The sequence below is a fragment of the Lipophrys pholis genome (genome assembly GCF_963383615.2).
Source record: "Lipophrys pholis genome assembly, chromosome: 17".
Classification (NCBI taxonomy): Eukaryota; Metazoa; Chordata; class Actinopteri; order Blenniiformes; family Blenniidae; genus Lipophrys; species Lipophrys pholis.
The window spans coordinates 10980966-10992805 of record NC_137643.1 but is presented as its reverse complement, the minus strand read 5'-3'; the positions used below and the strand labels follow the sequence as shown (position 1 = coordinate 10992805).

The 11840-nt window shown below is 41.9% G+C and overlaps 2 protein-coding genes across 2 annotated transcripts; both read right to left on the bottom strand.

Annotated features, from left to right (window-relative positions):
* Positions 1 to 5927: 5927 nt before the first annotated feature.
* Positions 5928 to 7394, bottom strand: fabp4a (fatty acid binding protein 4a). The gene is made up of 4 exons (XM_080485459.1): positions 7251 to 7394; positions 6957 to 7132; positions 6783 to 6884; positions 5928 to 6205 (listed from the first exon to the last, which is right to left on the bottom strand). Exons 1-4 carry the CDS (start codon positions 7321 to 7323, stop codon positions 6152 to 6154), a joined length of 405 nt encoding a protein of 134 aa, XP_080341585.1. The 5' UTR covers positions 7324 to 7394; the 3' UTR covers positions 5928 to 6151.
* Positions 7395 to 8230: 836 nt separating this feature from the next.
* Positions 8231 to 10570, bottom strand: mrpl53 (mitochondrial ribosomal protein L53). The gene is made up of 3 exons (XM_080485458.1): positions 10474 to 10570; positions 8922 to 9034; positions 8231 to 8427 (listed from the first exon to the last, which is right to left on the bottom strand). Exons 1-3 carry the CDS (start codon positions 10566 to 10568, stop codon positions 8309 to 8311), a joined length of 327 nt encoding a protein of 108 aa, XP_080341584.1. The 5' UTR covers positions 10569 to 10570; the 3' UTR covers positions 8231 to 8308.
* Positions 10571 to 11840: the final 1270 nt, after the last annotated feature.

The following is an 11840-nucleotide window of genomic DNA, read 5'->3' as shown; positions in this document are numbered from 1 at the left end:
ATCCGTTGACAACTGTGAAAATACAAAAAGAAAAAGTTGGAGTTTCTGTCTCTCATTGAGAAAGAATTAGCAAATCACCGAAATCATCACAGACAGACAGTCTGGCCTTTGCGTTATCAACATCATTCAGTCATGCCACCTGCAGTAGAAGGTCACCATGCCTGTGGAAGTGTGTGCGCGGCATGAAAAACAGAACAAAACACTGTTTCCTGCTCGCTTATATTACCAGATTTCATGGAACCGTACTCATTTGTCTCATGAGCACTGCAATGGTATGAAACAGTTGGATGTGTTGTCTGGCACAAAAGGTCAAATTGTACTTTTTGTGAAAATGATGCTGATGCTGTTTTCTGGATGGACGAAAAACACAACTACTCATATATTCTCGCACTTTACTCTGAACTTAGATTTTCTCATTAAATTGCTTATCTCTCGTTTTAGATTTTCATGAAATCTTAGTAAATTGTGTTGTCGTTAGCACTACAGTACAACACAGTGCGCAAAAATGATTCTTTCAGCAGACAAGCAGAAGCATATTTTACAGTGTACTGTCTGCACCAGCCCCTGAAGTCAGCAAAGATGCACATGATTTGCAAATAGGCATTTAAATCACTTTTTTCCATTTCGCGTTTTGTACAAATATAGCCATATCTTGATGCTTTTATCAACACATTCCTTCAGTGTAGCATGAAAACAGCATGCACGCTTTAGTTATGCCGATTTCACTGGGTAATAATCTTGGGTTTTTTCCCTTCAGAGGTTCCATTAATGCTCTTCACGCCACGGTCATAATAATTAGCCGCTCTGCATGCTACAGGTCCTCTGTGAACGGAGCACAAAGAAAGCTTGATGTGGACCAACAGAGGCCATCTGCAATGTTACTTCCCATCGGGCTGAACGCAGACCCACATAGTAGTCAACGGCCGCAACGATTTCAAAGATCCCTCTCTATCCTCAAAATCGTCACCCCCTCAAGATTACAAGTCACATGTCCTGTCACACAGTGGCGACAGGAGGAGGAGGAGGAGGAGGAGGAGGAGGAGGAGGAGGAGGAGGAGTGGATAATCCAAGCACGGTGAAGACTTGTGACGGATTCACAGCAGAAAATACCGCCACTTTTTTTTTTTTTCCGTCTCTTGCCCCGCCAAGCGTTTCTCAAGCTGCTGTTGAACAGAAAGTGCATTTTGCGGCACTCATGTTCGGATCTGCATAAAGGTTGTAGGCGTGGGTTGCACTGTTCTCTGGGGAGACTCTATTGTTTGGGCTCTGGAGTGCATATAGCCTCACTTTAAAGATTGTCACCATCCTTCCTCCTCGCCATACAATCACAGGCTGGGGGCCTCGTCCTTAGCTAAACTTTGGCAGGAACTCCTGGTGGGACGACTAGAAAAACAGAGGGTCTTTGTGGTGCTCTCAAAGGCAATAACTGACTTCCTCATATACAGCACAAAGGCCTTTGAAAGTTGTGTTTTGAGGTGCCTCTTTCCTTTTACACTGGCTTGACAACAACTTCAAGCAAGTTTTTAATCTAAAGCTCAAACACTAATTTGGCTCATTGCTGACAGTGAACTGGAATTGGGTTAGGAAAATAAACTAATAGCTATTTATACCTTGAATAGAATGGAAGTCCCTCATAATATGGATTTACAGTCGTCTACTCCGGACACAAGGACAGATAGCAGACTTATAGAAACACTGAACGCTATATGTCAGTTTACTAACTTTATTCCAACAATACTTACTCAAGTAAGCCGTATCACTTTAGTGAGTTATTCAGTACATCCAATGAAAAAAATCAGGTTTCGAGGCTAATGTGCAAATACTTACTGTCAGTAATGCTTTAGTCACCAGCAGTTGAGTGAAATATTAACTGAGCTGCTCTTTACTAGAGACAAAGGCCTTGGCTCATACTAAACAACAACAAGACAGAGAGAGACAACAGCTCTACATCTGCATGACGGACTTGACAGTATTACTTATCTTTTAATGACAAAATCTAATGTTCTGCTAAAGCCTTACTTCAATAAGTAGTAGCAGTGGCATTATAGCAAATGTGTTATGCATTACAATTCAATCCAAAACAAAAGCTGTGTTAGATTCTTCCAGATGTCAGTCCTGAAATCTCAGATTTTACAGACGGTCTCTGCCCCTCCGCCTGCTTTGTGCGGCCAGACAGCACGCAGCTTGCACAACTTCCAGACTCTTGTTGATGAAATCAGACTTTGTTTCTTAGTACGACTGGATCTCCAGGTTCAGGGAAAAAGAAATTACTCCCCCCCCCGCCCCCCGACAGAGCTGAGCAGAGCTGGTTGCTCTGGACACTGATCTTCAGTCAGCATGGCTCGCACAGGTCCTGCAGAGAGGGTGAAGGTAGATGCGCGGCGTATTCAGGGTCTTTTAGTGAGCGTGGAGCCGCACTTCACAGGAACACTGCTTGGAAAGCAAGTGGAGGTCAACATCAAGGCCACCCCCACCCTCAAGGAGAAACCCAAGTTGAACAACACTGAAGGGGAGCGGGGGCTTGTGTTGTAGGTGCAGCGAGGAGAGTCTCTCCTTACTGTTGATGTTTAAAGTTTCCCTGAAACCAAAGAGACGGAGACTCAACAAGTATAGTTGAGAAAAAGAAGGTCAAATGTTTGGCTGCTCCAGTTTTTTTTTTTTTTTTTTTAACTTTAACTTTCACTTGTAACTAAGTACATTTTATTTATATAGGATGTTTCAAAGAAAAAAGTCACAAAGTGCATCTCAATAAGAGGCAATATAACACGATTCGGTGTAAAATACTGAAGTTTCTCCGCTGCCTCCGAAAGATCCAATGCAGTCTGTGCTGTGTTGAGACAGCAGGAGAGAATTCCAGTCATGGGGCCACTGCCCGAATTGCTCGATCCCCACGAGATTTGAACCGAGGGCTCGGGGGAAACGGCAACTTCAGACCTGTTGTCCTCAGAGCAAAGGAAGAAGGAACATGCTTTCAGCGAGTCAGAGATCATTTTGGGAGCTTGACCATGTAGGGCCCTGAAAGTTAAGACAAAAATGTTGAAAGGAATTCTAAAATGTATTGGCAACCAACGAAGAGAAGCTAAGACTAATGTGACATTTTCTATTGTCAATTAAGAGTGTTACTGTCTCCCATCGCTATTCTTCAATCGTGAAGAGAAACAGAAACCATTTTGTCTTTGACTGTGTTTTCTGCTTCACAGATTGACTTGTTGTGGCTTTTCTGAGATCCAGACATAACACCAGTTCTTACTCTTCACTGGATTGAAGAATGGGGAATTTATCATGTCTTAACTGCACCCAAAGTCACAGCTAACAAGTAAATAAACATAATCTGATTACTCTTGACTTTATGTCTTTAGTCTTAAAACATGAAAACAAAAGTTAAGCAATATACATGGCATGAGAACTGATTGTTGTATATCATGTATCTGTATGCCCGCTGATCCACTTGAACATTAAATGTGTTTTTCTTTGACGGGGTTTAAGCGGAGGACATGCAAAGGACAAGCAGAGGAAGGGTGTCAACCCCATAGTTCAAGTGGAGCTTTCCAGATGTTTTGTGAAGGATGTGATTGCATTCTTTTAAAGTCCGAGACAATCTCTGTTCACACCAAACAACCTGGGAGTCAACAAGATAGATTTTCTTGTCAGGCCCGAGAACACACAGCCCTGCTCACACTCACTGGGACATATGGGGACGTTTGGCTTCACGCTGTGTAAGAGTCACATTGAGCTTTAGTTCACATTTCGTTGCGGAGAACACGACTCAAGCTAGAGTTCCACCACTCCGTGCCTTGCTCCTGTGGTGCCTTTGTGTTTTTGATTTATTTTAGATTTTTTTCTGCTTCCTTCCCTGCCAGCTTGCTCTCAGTTGGCCTCTCACTGTCTTTGTCCTTCCTGAAGCGTTTCCTGGTTGCACTCCGAGACCACTCTGCAGATGTAGGGTTAATCTCTTGGACAGCAGGAGCAAGAGCAGGACCTTTCCTCTAGTGGAACATATCCCTTCCTATCCTGTTTGGCTGCAGGCTGAAAGTGTATTATTTCAGATGGTCTGAGAGACTTTCTTTTGGGGGTTTTCATACCTCATGCACACAGCTCAATGTACAGAGGTGTACTGTTTATTTACACCTCTTCTTGAGTCCTGAAAATCCAGAGGGACCATCTTGACCTGTTCAGATGTTTTGAAATTGCCTGGTTTACTTAGCAAATTAGATTTACCGTCACTCAGAAACGCTAAGGATCTATGACACGAGATGCCTGGTGTAAAACAGATGAGGAGAAGATCAGACCGATACCCTACAGTTATCCAAGCAAAGTGACGCCTGCGGATCAAAAGCAATGCACCTGTAAGTCAATCCAAAGCAGATGTGGTCCGTTCCCCTGAGCTGCGAAAAAAAAAGAAGCTTTCCCAGTACATTGGTGTGACACGCTCAGAAATCTCACAAGAAGTGATCAGACGTTGATCTGTTCACACATTAAATGTGTTAATGAATCTCTGATACGTCAACAAAACTTAAGAACATACGCAATGTCATCATCACAATCATTTGTTTCTTTTTAATGTTTGATCAGTTTTAACTTGTGGTGATTCAGTTGGATGGATGGATGGATGGATGGATGGATGGATGGATGGATGGATGGATGGATGGACCTTTATGATATTTTAGTGAAATCCAGTCATCAACATGCACTCCTGCCGCACTCCACGTCCTCCAGTTATCTCTCATCCATCCATCGTGTGCATACACTTCATCCATGTTAAGGTCATGGGGGCTAGAAAGATTCCCAGATTGTGTGAAGAGCAGATGACACCCTGGATGGATCGATTGTTCATCGTGAGAGAAAGACAAGCGAGCATACATTCACAGTGACAGGCCATCTATCAAGAATCAACCGTTCTGGTCCCTGCAGAAACCCATGCAGGTTCAGGAAGGACCTGCAAAGACAAGACCCCATGCTTATTGCTCTCTTTCTAGCCTCTGACTGCAACCAGAACATGCTGTTATTGCTCCTACTGTATGTAAATCAACGTGAATTGTCTTCTAATTGCAGAGGACCCAAGGTTTACACATGAAATGAGATCTTCAAACAAAGCCAGTGGGACAAACAAAACTTAACGTTGACCTCTTTCGCTGTCAGATCTGATACTGTCATCAACTTGGCGTCCCTCCAGGAGTTCAAACATTGCCTGTCCTTGACCTCTGCCAGTCCTATTGTCCCAGCCGAGGGGTGTAGGAGCCCCCTGTTCCACCTGGTTCAGCTGTTTTGGCCATTAGGTCCAATCAGCGCTATCGTCTCTCCTTCCTGTCATGGAACAGTGGCTGTTGTAAGTCTAACAATCTGTATGATGCAGAAAAACCCACAAAATTTGACCAGTGGCCAAAGGGAGGGGACATCCCTCAGTGTTTTTAGTTTCTCCCTCCATGTACAGCTGCCAGCACATGTGCGAGGGGAAATGTTTAACCTCCAAGACGGGAAGAGGGGATACATGTCCCTGGTGACCTCTCTGCAAGATGCTGGAAAGAGTTCACATTCTTCAAAGAATCCCTGCTAACACACATTAATAATCAGGACAGATTCTGACTCTTTTTTTTTTTTTTTAAACAAGGGCGGTGTGGATCTTTTAGGTTGTTTTTTCTTTTTTTCCCCTGCCCAAAGTAACTGAACTGTACAATCCAATGCAGCTGGAAATAACCACTCCTTGTGGAGTGATAACAGCTTCTGAGAATATATATCATTAAAGTCAGGAGATCAGCTCCTTAGATTAGCCGCGTTCCCATTAGAGCACATATTTGTACAGCATTCCTCTGTGCATTTCTGGAATGCGTTCAAGCATGGTGTACTTGAAGCTGGATGTTACACAATTAATAGACTGCAGACTAACCGAGCGCTAATGATACAAACTCACAAAGACCACAAGATTCCCACAGATTTTCATTCATTTTTATTCAGATCACCACAACAATTCCAAATGAAGCCGGATGTGTCATGGAGAACGGAGGCACAGGTTTTGGGAACAAAGTGAGGATAAAGAAAAAGAACAGCAGAACACGCCATTGCTTTCAGTGTGGTATTGCGCTCATTGAACTGAGCCTGTCATCCAGCAATGCATCAAACAAGTGGGTTGGGGGGGGGGGTGGAAATGACTTCATCATGCCTCCTTCACGTATGTCCTCACTGCAACCACGTCTCCCAGAATGCATTTCTGTGAAGGATGACAAAGATTAGGTGAGTGCAAGTATCTGAAAGGTGGAAAGACATGATCAGGAAACTCTGAAGACATTTTGGAAGTGGGGAAGTATTTGGGCCACAGATGTCAGAGTAGAGCAGAATTTTGCATCACATTTAAAAAAAAAAATTTAAAAATTAAACCTCCTGGGTAACTTTTGTTTAGTAAATGTTGGTCAAATAAGGACAACAAAATACTTGTCAAGACCGTTTGCATAAAAAGTCTGTAACCTAGCAAAATCTCCTTTGTTTAGCAATCATGAGGAAAACTATTGCATAATGTGATCTGTTCCAGTGGAAAGTTAGTAGAGCAGGGGTCTATGACCCTTGTCCTCAAATAAACCACTTTGAATTCATTAAATTAAACTTGACGTCAACAACATTTAAATTGGAAGGGGTAAAAATCCAACAGTGTCACCTCAAAGTACAAGACCAGAGTCCCTTTAAAAAGGCCAAAGACAAATTATTTGCAGTTCATATTGTGAAGGCTGGAAAAGGCTGCAGAGCCATCCAAGGACAATTCGTCAGTCCGACATCTAACATCGAATCCTTACCGCTATCAATTTCCCATCAGAGATCTCCCTCTCGATATTCGTTTCTTTGCCATCCCAGCTCTGTTTCTGCACCAGCTTGCCATTCTCCAGAGTCACCACAGTCTGCAGGGCACAAACCAGACACAGTCAGGCTTTGATTGATCTTAATGTTTCTGAATGTCTGGAGACACTAACCCTGGTCTTCCTGTCGTCTGCGGTGGTCTCCTCGAAGGGCTCGTTGAGCTTGAACTTGATTTCAGTAGTTTTGAAGGCGCTTTGAGACTTCAGAGATATGAGCCCCTGATCGTCCACCGACACTATTAAACTGGGCTTCGTCCGGTTTCCCACCTGCCGGATTGCAAATCCCACTCCTGCAGAGCAAGGATGCATGAAATATAAATTGCATGTTAGGGGGAAAATGAAGGAAGAAAGAAAGAAACAGATGGATGGATATCAGCTGATCGATTTTTTAAACTATAATTTCCTCACCGATTGCCTTCATGTAATCATCGAAATTCTCGCTGGAAATCATCTTCCACGTCCCAACAAACTTCTCGACCATATTTGCAGACTCCGGTGGATGTTATCCTCCAAACAAACAGACCACTGCAGCGACTCTGGACTCTCCTCCAGGGTGGGAATCTCGCTCACTGCGCTTTTAAAGGGCTGCTCCGCTTTATCAGCAGCCAATCACAGCGCGCGACGTACACAGCAGAGCCGAGCAAACCCCGCCTCTTCCTCTGATCCGTTTTATCACATTGATTTTTTTATCGGGCATTGCTGTGATTTATGATTATACTTAATGTAAATTTGATATATGACGTCTTATAGTAATAATCTTTTAACTCTGTAAATCTATATACCATGATAAAGCTAAAGAGGAAACTTTTACAAGTACTAAAGTGGTCAAACATTATCAATTGAATAAAGAATACTGGACAGATTACAGTGGATGATTCAAAGTCTTTGTGTCAAACCCATTTATCCTCTACTTTCTCCTTTTCAAGTTGTGGTGTAAAAGTCAGAATCTCCATCTTGTGAGTGTATAATGTGTGTAAGCAGCTTCACTGTATGTGGCTCTTAATTATTTATATATTTATTTATTTTATCATTAGTGCAACCATAATTATCCCCAATAGCTATGCATTTATTTCAATGGCTTACAGGAAGTTTTCCATGGTACATTGAGACATAAAGAAAGAATCCAGAAGGTTTCTGATGTGAATATTTCCACCTCCTTCCAGAAAGTTGTTTCGATTTGGGTCAGAGGTCCTGCGGTGAATTATTCGAATTAATTAAAAAAAACCCGTGGGTGTTTTCCACGTGTGCATTGTCAGTGTGGCAGACAGATTGGTCTGAATCCTCTGCTCATCGTTGCTTATTATGTATATTTACATCTCCTTTGTTACTTATTCCAACATGCTCAACTTCATTGTTTAATCCAAAGTTCACAACCAGAAGCACCGTTTATATTGAATGACATGGTTTTATTGTACAAGTTCAACTGTATACACAAATAAATACAATCCAGAAATATTAACGGGGGGTCATTTTTTGGCTGCGGGTTTCCCCTGAGGGTCTTTAGCAGTGCAGCGGGACTGGAACGCGCTCAGCATCTCACGGCCGCTCAGGTGTGCCCCTTTCATCAGCAGCGTCTCTCCGTCCACTGTGGAAAGGAGGTCAAAGAGACACTGTGATGACTCACGGGGATACAAGAAGTCAACTCTGAGTAAAAGTCACGCAGCACAAAGTCGGGTTCATCAGAGCGGAGATCTGGCCCACGCCTCTACTGGCCGTCAACCTTGACTCACCGAGTGTGAATGATGCTTATTGCATGAAAACAATCAGCAGGAAATTAAAGGACAAGGTCACGTCAGACGCTGAGCTGCAGTTACAGATGCAGCTTCTTGTCAACAAGAAGCCTGAGCAGGCGGCTTTTCTCTGCAGCTCACATTACATCATCAGCACAAAGGACTTTTTTGAAAGGACGGAAACTAAAATGTGAAGCAGTTCCAAGTGGCTTTAAGACTCTTCTGTCTGCTTCCAAATACTAAAAGTGCCGGAGTGAGTTTATAACACATGTTTGCCTTGACGGCTACCAAACTTTGCACGGATCATTTTTCTCTAATATGCAGATGGAGCAAATAACAGTAAACTTACTGAAAGCAACTTCTACAGCGGGCTCAGATTTGTCGTGTTTCACCATGGGGATGACCTCACAGTTCATGTTGGTGGCCCGGGCCTTCTCCGAGCCCACCAGGGCCAAAAACTCTCTGTGGAGCAGAAGGGAGGGAAAAAAACACACATTTCAGCTGTACTGCACCTCGGCAGTGGTGAGAACGTAAACATTCTCAGTGTCGGTATGATTGTGAGCTATTGCAGAGTAGTAGCATGTTTAAAGTGCTACTGGCGTCTTATGTCAATATTTGCGATTTGTTTTCAATACTGCATGTCCCTCAGAAACATCATCCGAGTACCGAATACAAACAGAATCCATCAGTGTTATTGTACTCAACACCAAATCAGTAGGCTATTTATAAAAGTAGATATCACGAGTTTCACCTCAATCTACGACGTTTAAACACAGCTTCTACGGTACTGAATCACTAAAAATGACCAAAAATATGACAAGTGAAAATACCTGTTGCCATTTCCATAAAGACACATGAAAATATTTGCGAATACCTGTGATGTTAATCTTTCAATCTACTTAAAAGTTGAGTAATTAGATCAGGTATTACTACAAAAGGATCTTAATCAGATGAGTGACCAATGCAGCCCAGGGGTTTGTTTATCTAAGAAGGCATTAAATGCATCTTTATTGAATAAGTATCTTCTAGAGGGTTGCAATGTTTTGCCAAGATTAACAGGCAGAAGAAGCTGATTTTTATTTATTTTTTTAAATGCTTAAGTTGTAGACTCACTGTGAAGATTACAGGTGGAAAATTGTCAGATTGTAACACAACTAAGATCAAACAAGGCTTCTGAATAAAGGGCAAAAGTGTGTGTGATAGTTCTAATTCAAATTCTGTTTGAGCTCTTAATCAAATTACCACTCCCTTTGTTAAAGGTGAAGAAATATTTCTGATGAATGCATTGTAAATAATACAGATGACAGTATAGGTCCTCATAATTTATTCACTTCGACCTTTATTCCCTCAGGAAATCAAATAAACTCAAGCTATTAATTACGTGCATGGATAATCTGCAAAGGAAGATGGATCTCAGTACGAAATCATAAATTGTTTACAACAGCCAAATTGCCTATATGTGAATATTTCTCTTTCGTTGAACCAGATTTTTCTACATATCTAAACGGTACATTTCCAGCTTATCCTGTAAAGTACACTTTCGTTTTTTCTTCACTCATGTTGAGTCACATTTGTTTGCCTTATTTCTAATGCGCTTGCGCCGCAAAACTCCAAACGTCAATGGCAAAACAAACCATTTCTGTCGCTATGAGGAGTCAAGCACCACAGCTATGAAAGCGCATGAAAAAACAGAAAATATATTCTATTTTCAGTGACGGTTTAGTATGTAAGAAATCTGAATACCGTAGTTCTAAAGCTAAACTGGTGACTTCAGTCAGGTAAACAGTAACGCTCGCTGTCATTGACGGTACATAAATGCGCACAATTTAACGTTTAACCTCATTACAGTCTATTCAAACTACGACCGGAGATAACGACAACATTAAACTGATAGTTCTCACCGTGTGGAGCGGACATTGGGCTCGAAAGGACAGAACTGCACCGTGATTTTCTTCACCGCCTTCAGCACCACGGCTACCTTCTTGGGGGCCGCCATGTTTCTCTGCCGCGGTGACCTCTGACCTCCACAGAGTGACGCTGCTCCGCAGAACCACAAGGGGGAGCCAGAGGATAAACAATTTACAGCTGGGACAGCGTCTCTATGTTCATAATCTAATGTAAGAATCTCAGATGGTAAATCATTTCAAATTATTCAGAATCACAGATGAATGTAACAAAATAATTAAAATCTATTGTTCAATGGAAAGTCTGAGACGCTCAAGACACAAGTCAAGAAAAGGCATTGCTCACACTCGTCTCTTCAGATCATCCCACAAGTGCATGTTTCTCACAATTGGGGCGACATGTACGACATAATCAGGCGACAAAGAAGTAATTGATCCGAAACGGATGTCCTTGCTTTTTGTAGGTAGATATTATATTTTAACAATCCTGCATTTACCACCAACAAAAGCGGTACCTTTTTCTTTCAAAACAAAGTACAAACCTTCAACAGACTATCTATTAATTTTTTTTCAATATATTTCACAATTACACATATATTTATAAGGAAGCTGTTCTTTTTCACAGAAACAGACTGGGGGCTTGTATAATTTAACACTTAAGACGTAGATGATCAGCAAGGTAAACTAAAGTATCTTTTTCACTTTTTACTATGACAAAGATGTTTAAAACAAACTCAAGAAAACCAACATTGACACGTTCCTGTAATCGTCACCTTGCCACAGAGCAGAATTTTGTTGGAGGGCGAGCAACGCGGATGGTGGGTCTGTCAGGAACTGAGTCAATAAAGGAGGTGCTCCTCTGCAAATAGACAATCAAACAGACATGTCTCATAATCAAATAGACAGAAAGGACAGGAAGTGGTCCCCAGCTAGTGCTGCTTCCTGCACTTACCCACATGAGACGGGTCAAAAACATCCATACCAGGCGGTAAGAAATGTCAGAGGCGAGAATACGTTTAAGATTTTTTCCTGAGTGAGCACTTGAGTTGGATTTAATTATTGCATGAATAAAACAAACATACAAACATACAAATGTGTAGTTGCGATTGTCAAGTTAAATTCTTAAAGGAGAGAGTATACCTCAAACTTTGTATTGTCTTCTCAGTAAACTGATGGTCTTTCTTTGAACACATATTTTTCTTGTGACTGAAGAGAGAGTGAAAAAAAGTGCACACTCATGTCCTTATGTACCCTCTCTGCATTAACCTCTGTGTTCACACTGAGGGTATTTATAGGAACACTATTTTTCAGGTCGTGTGAAAAACAAGTTCTCGGATCAGCAGCTCTTGAGCTCGCACAACTTC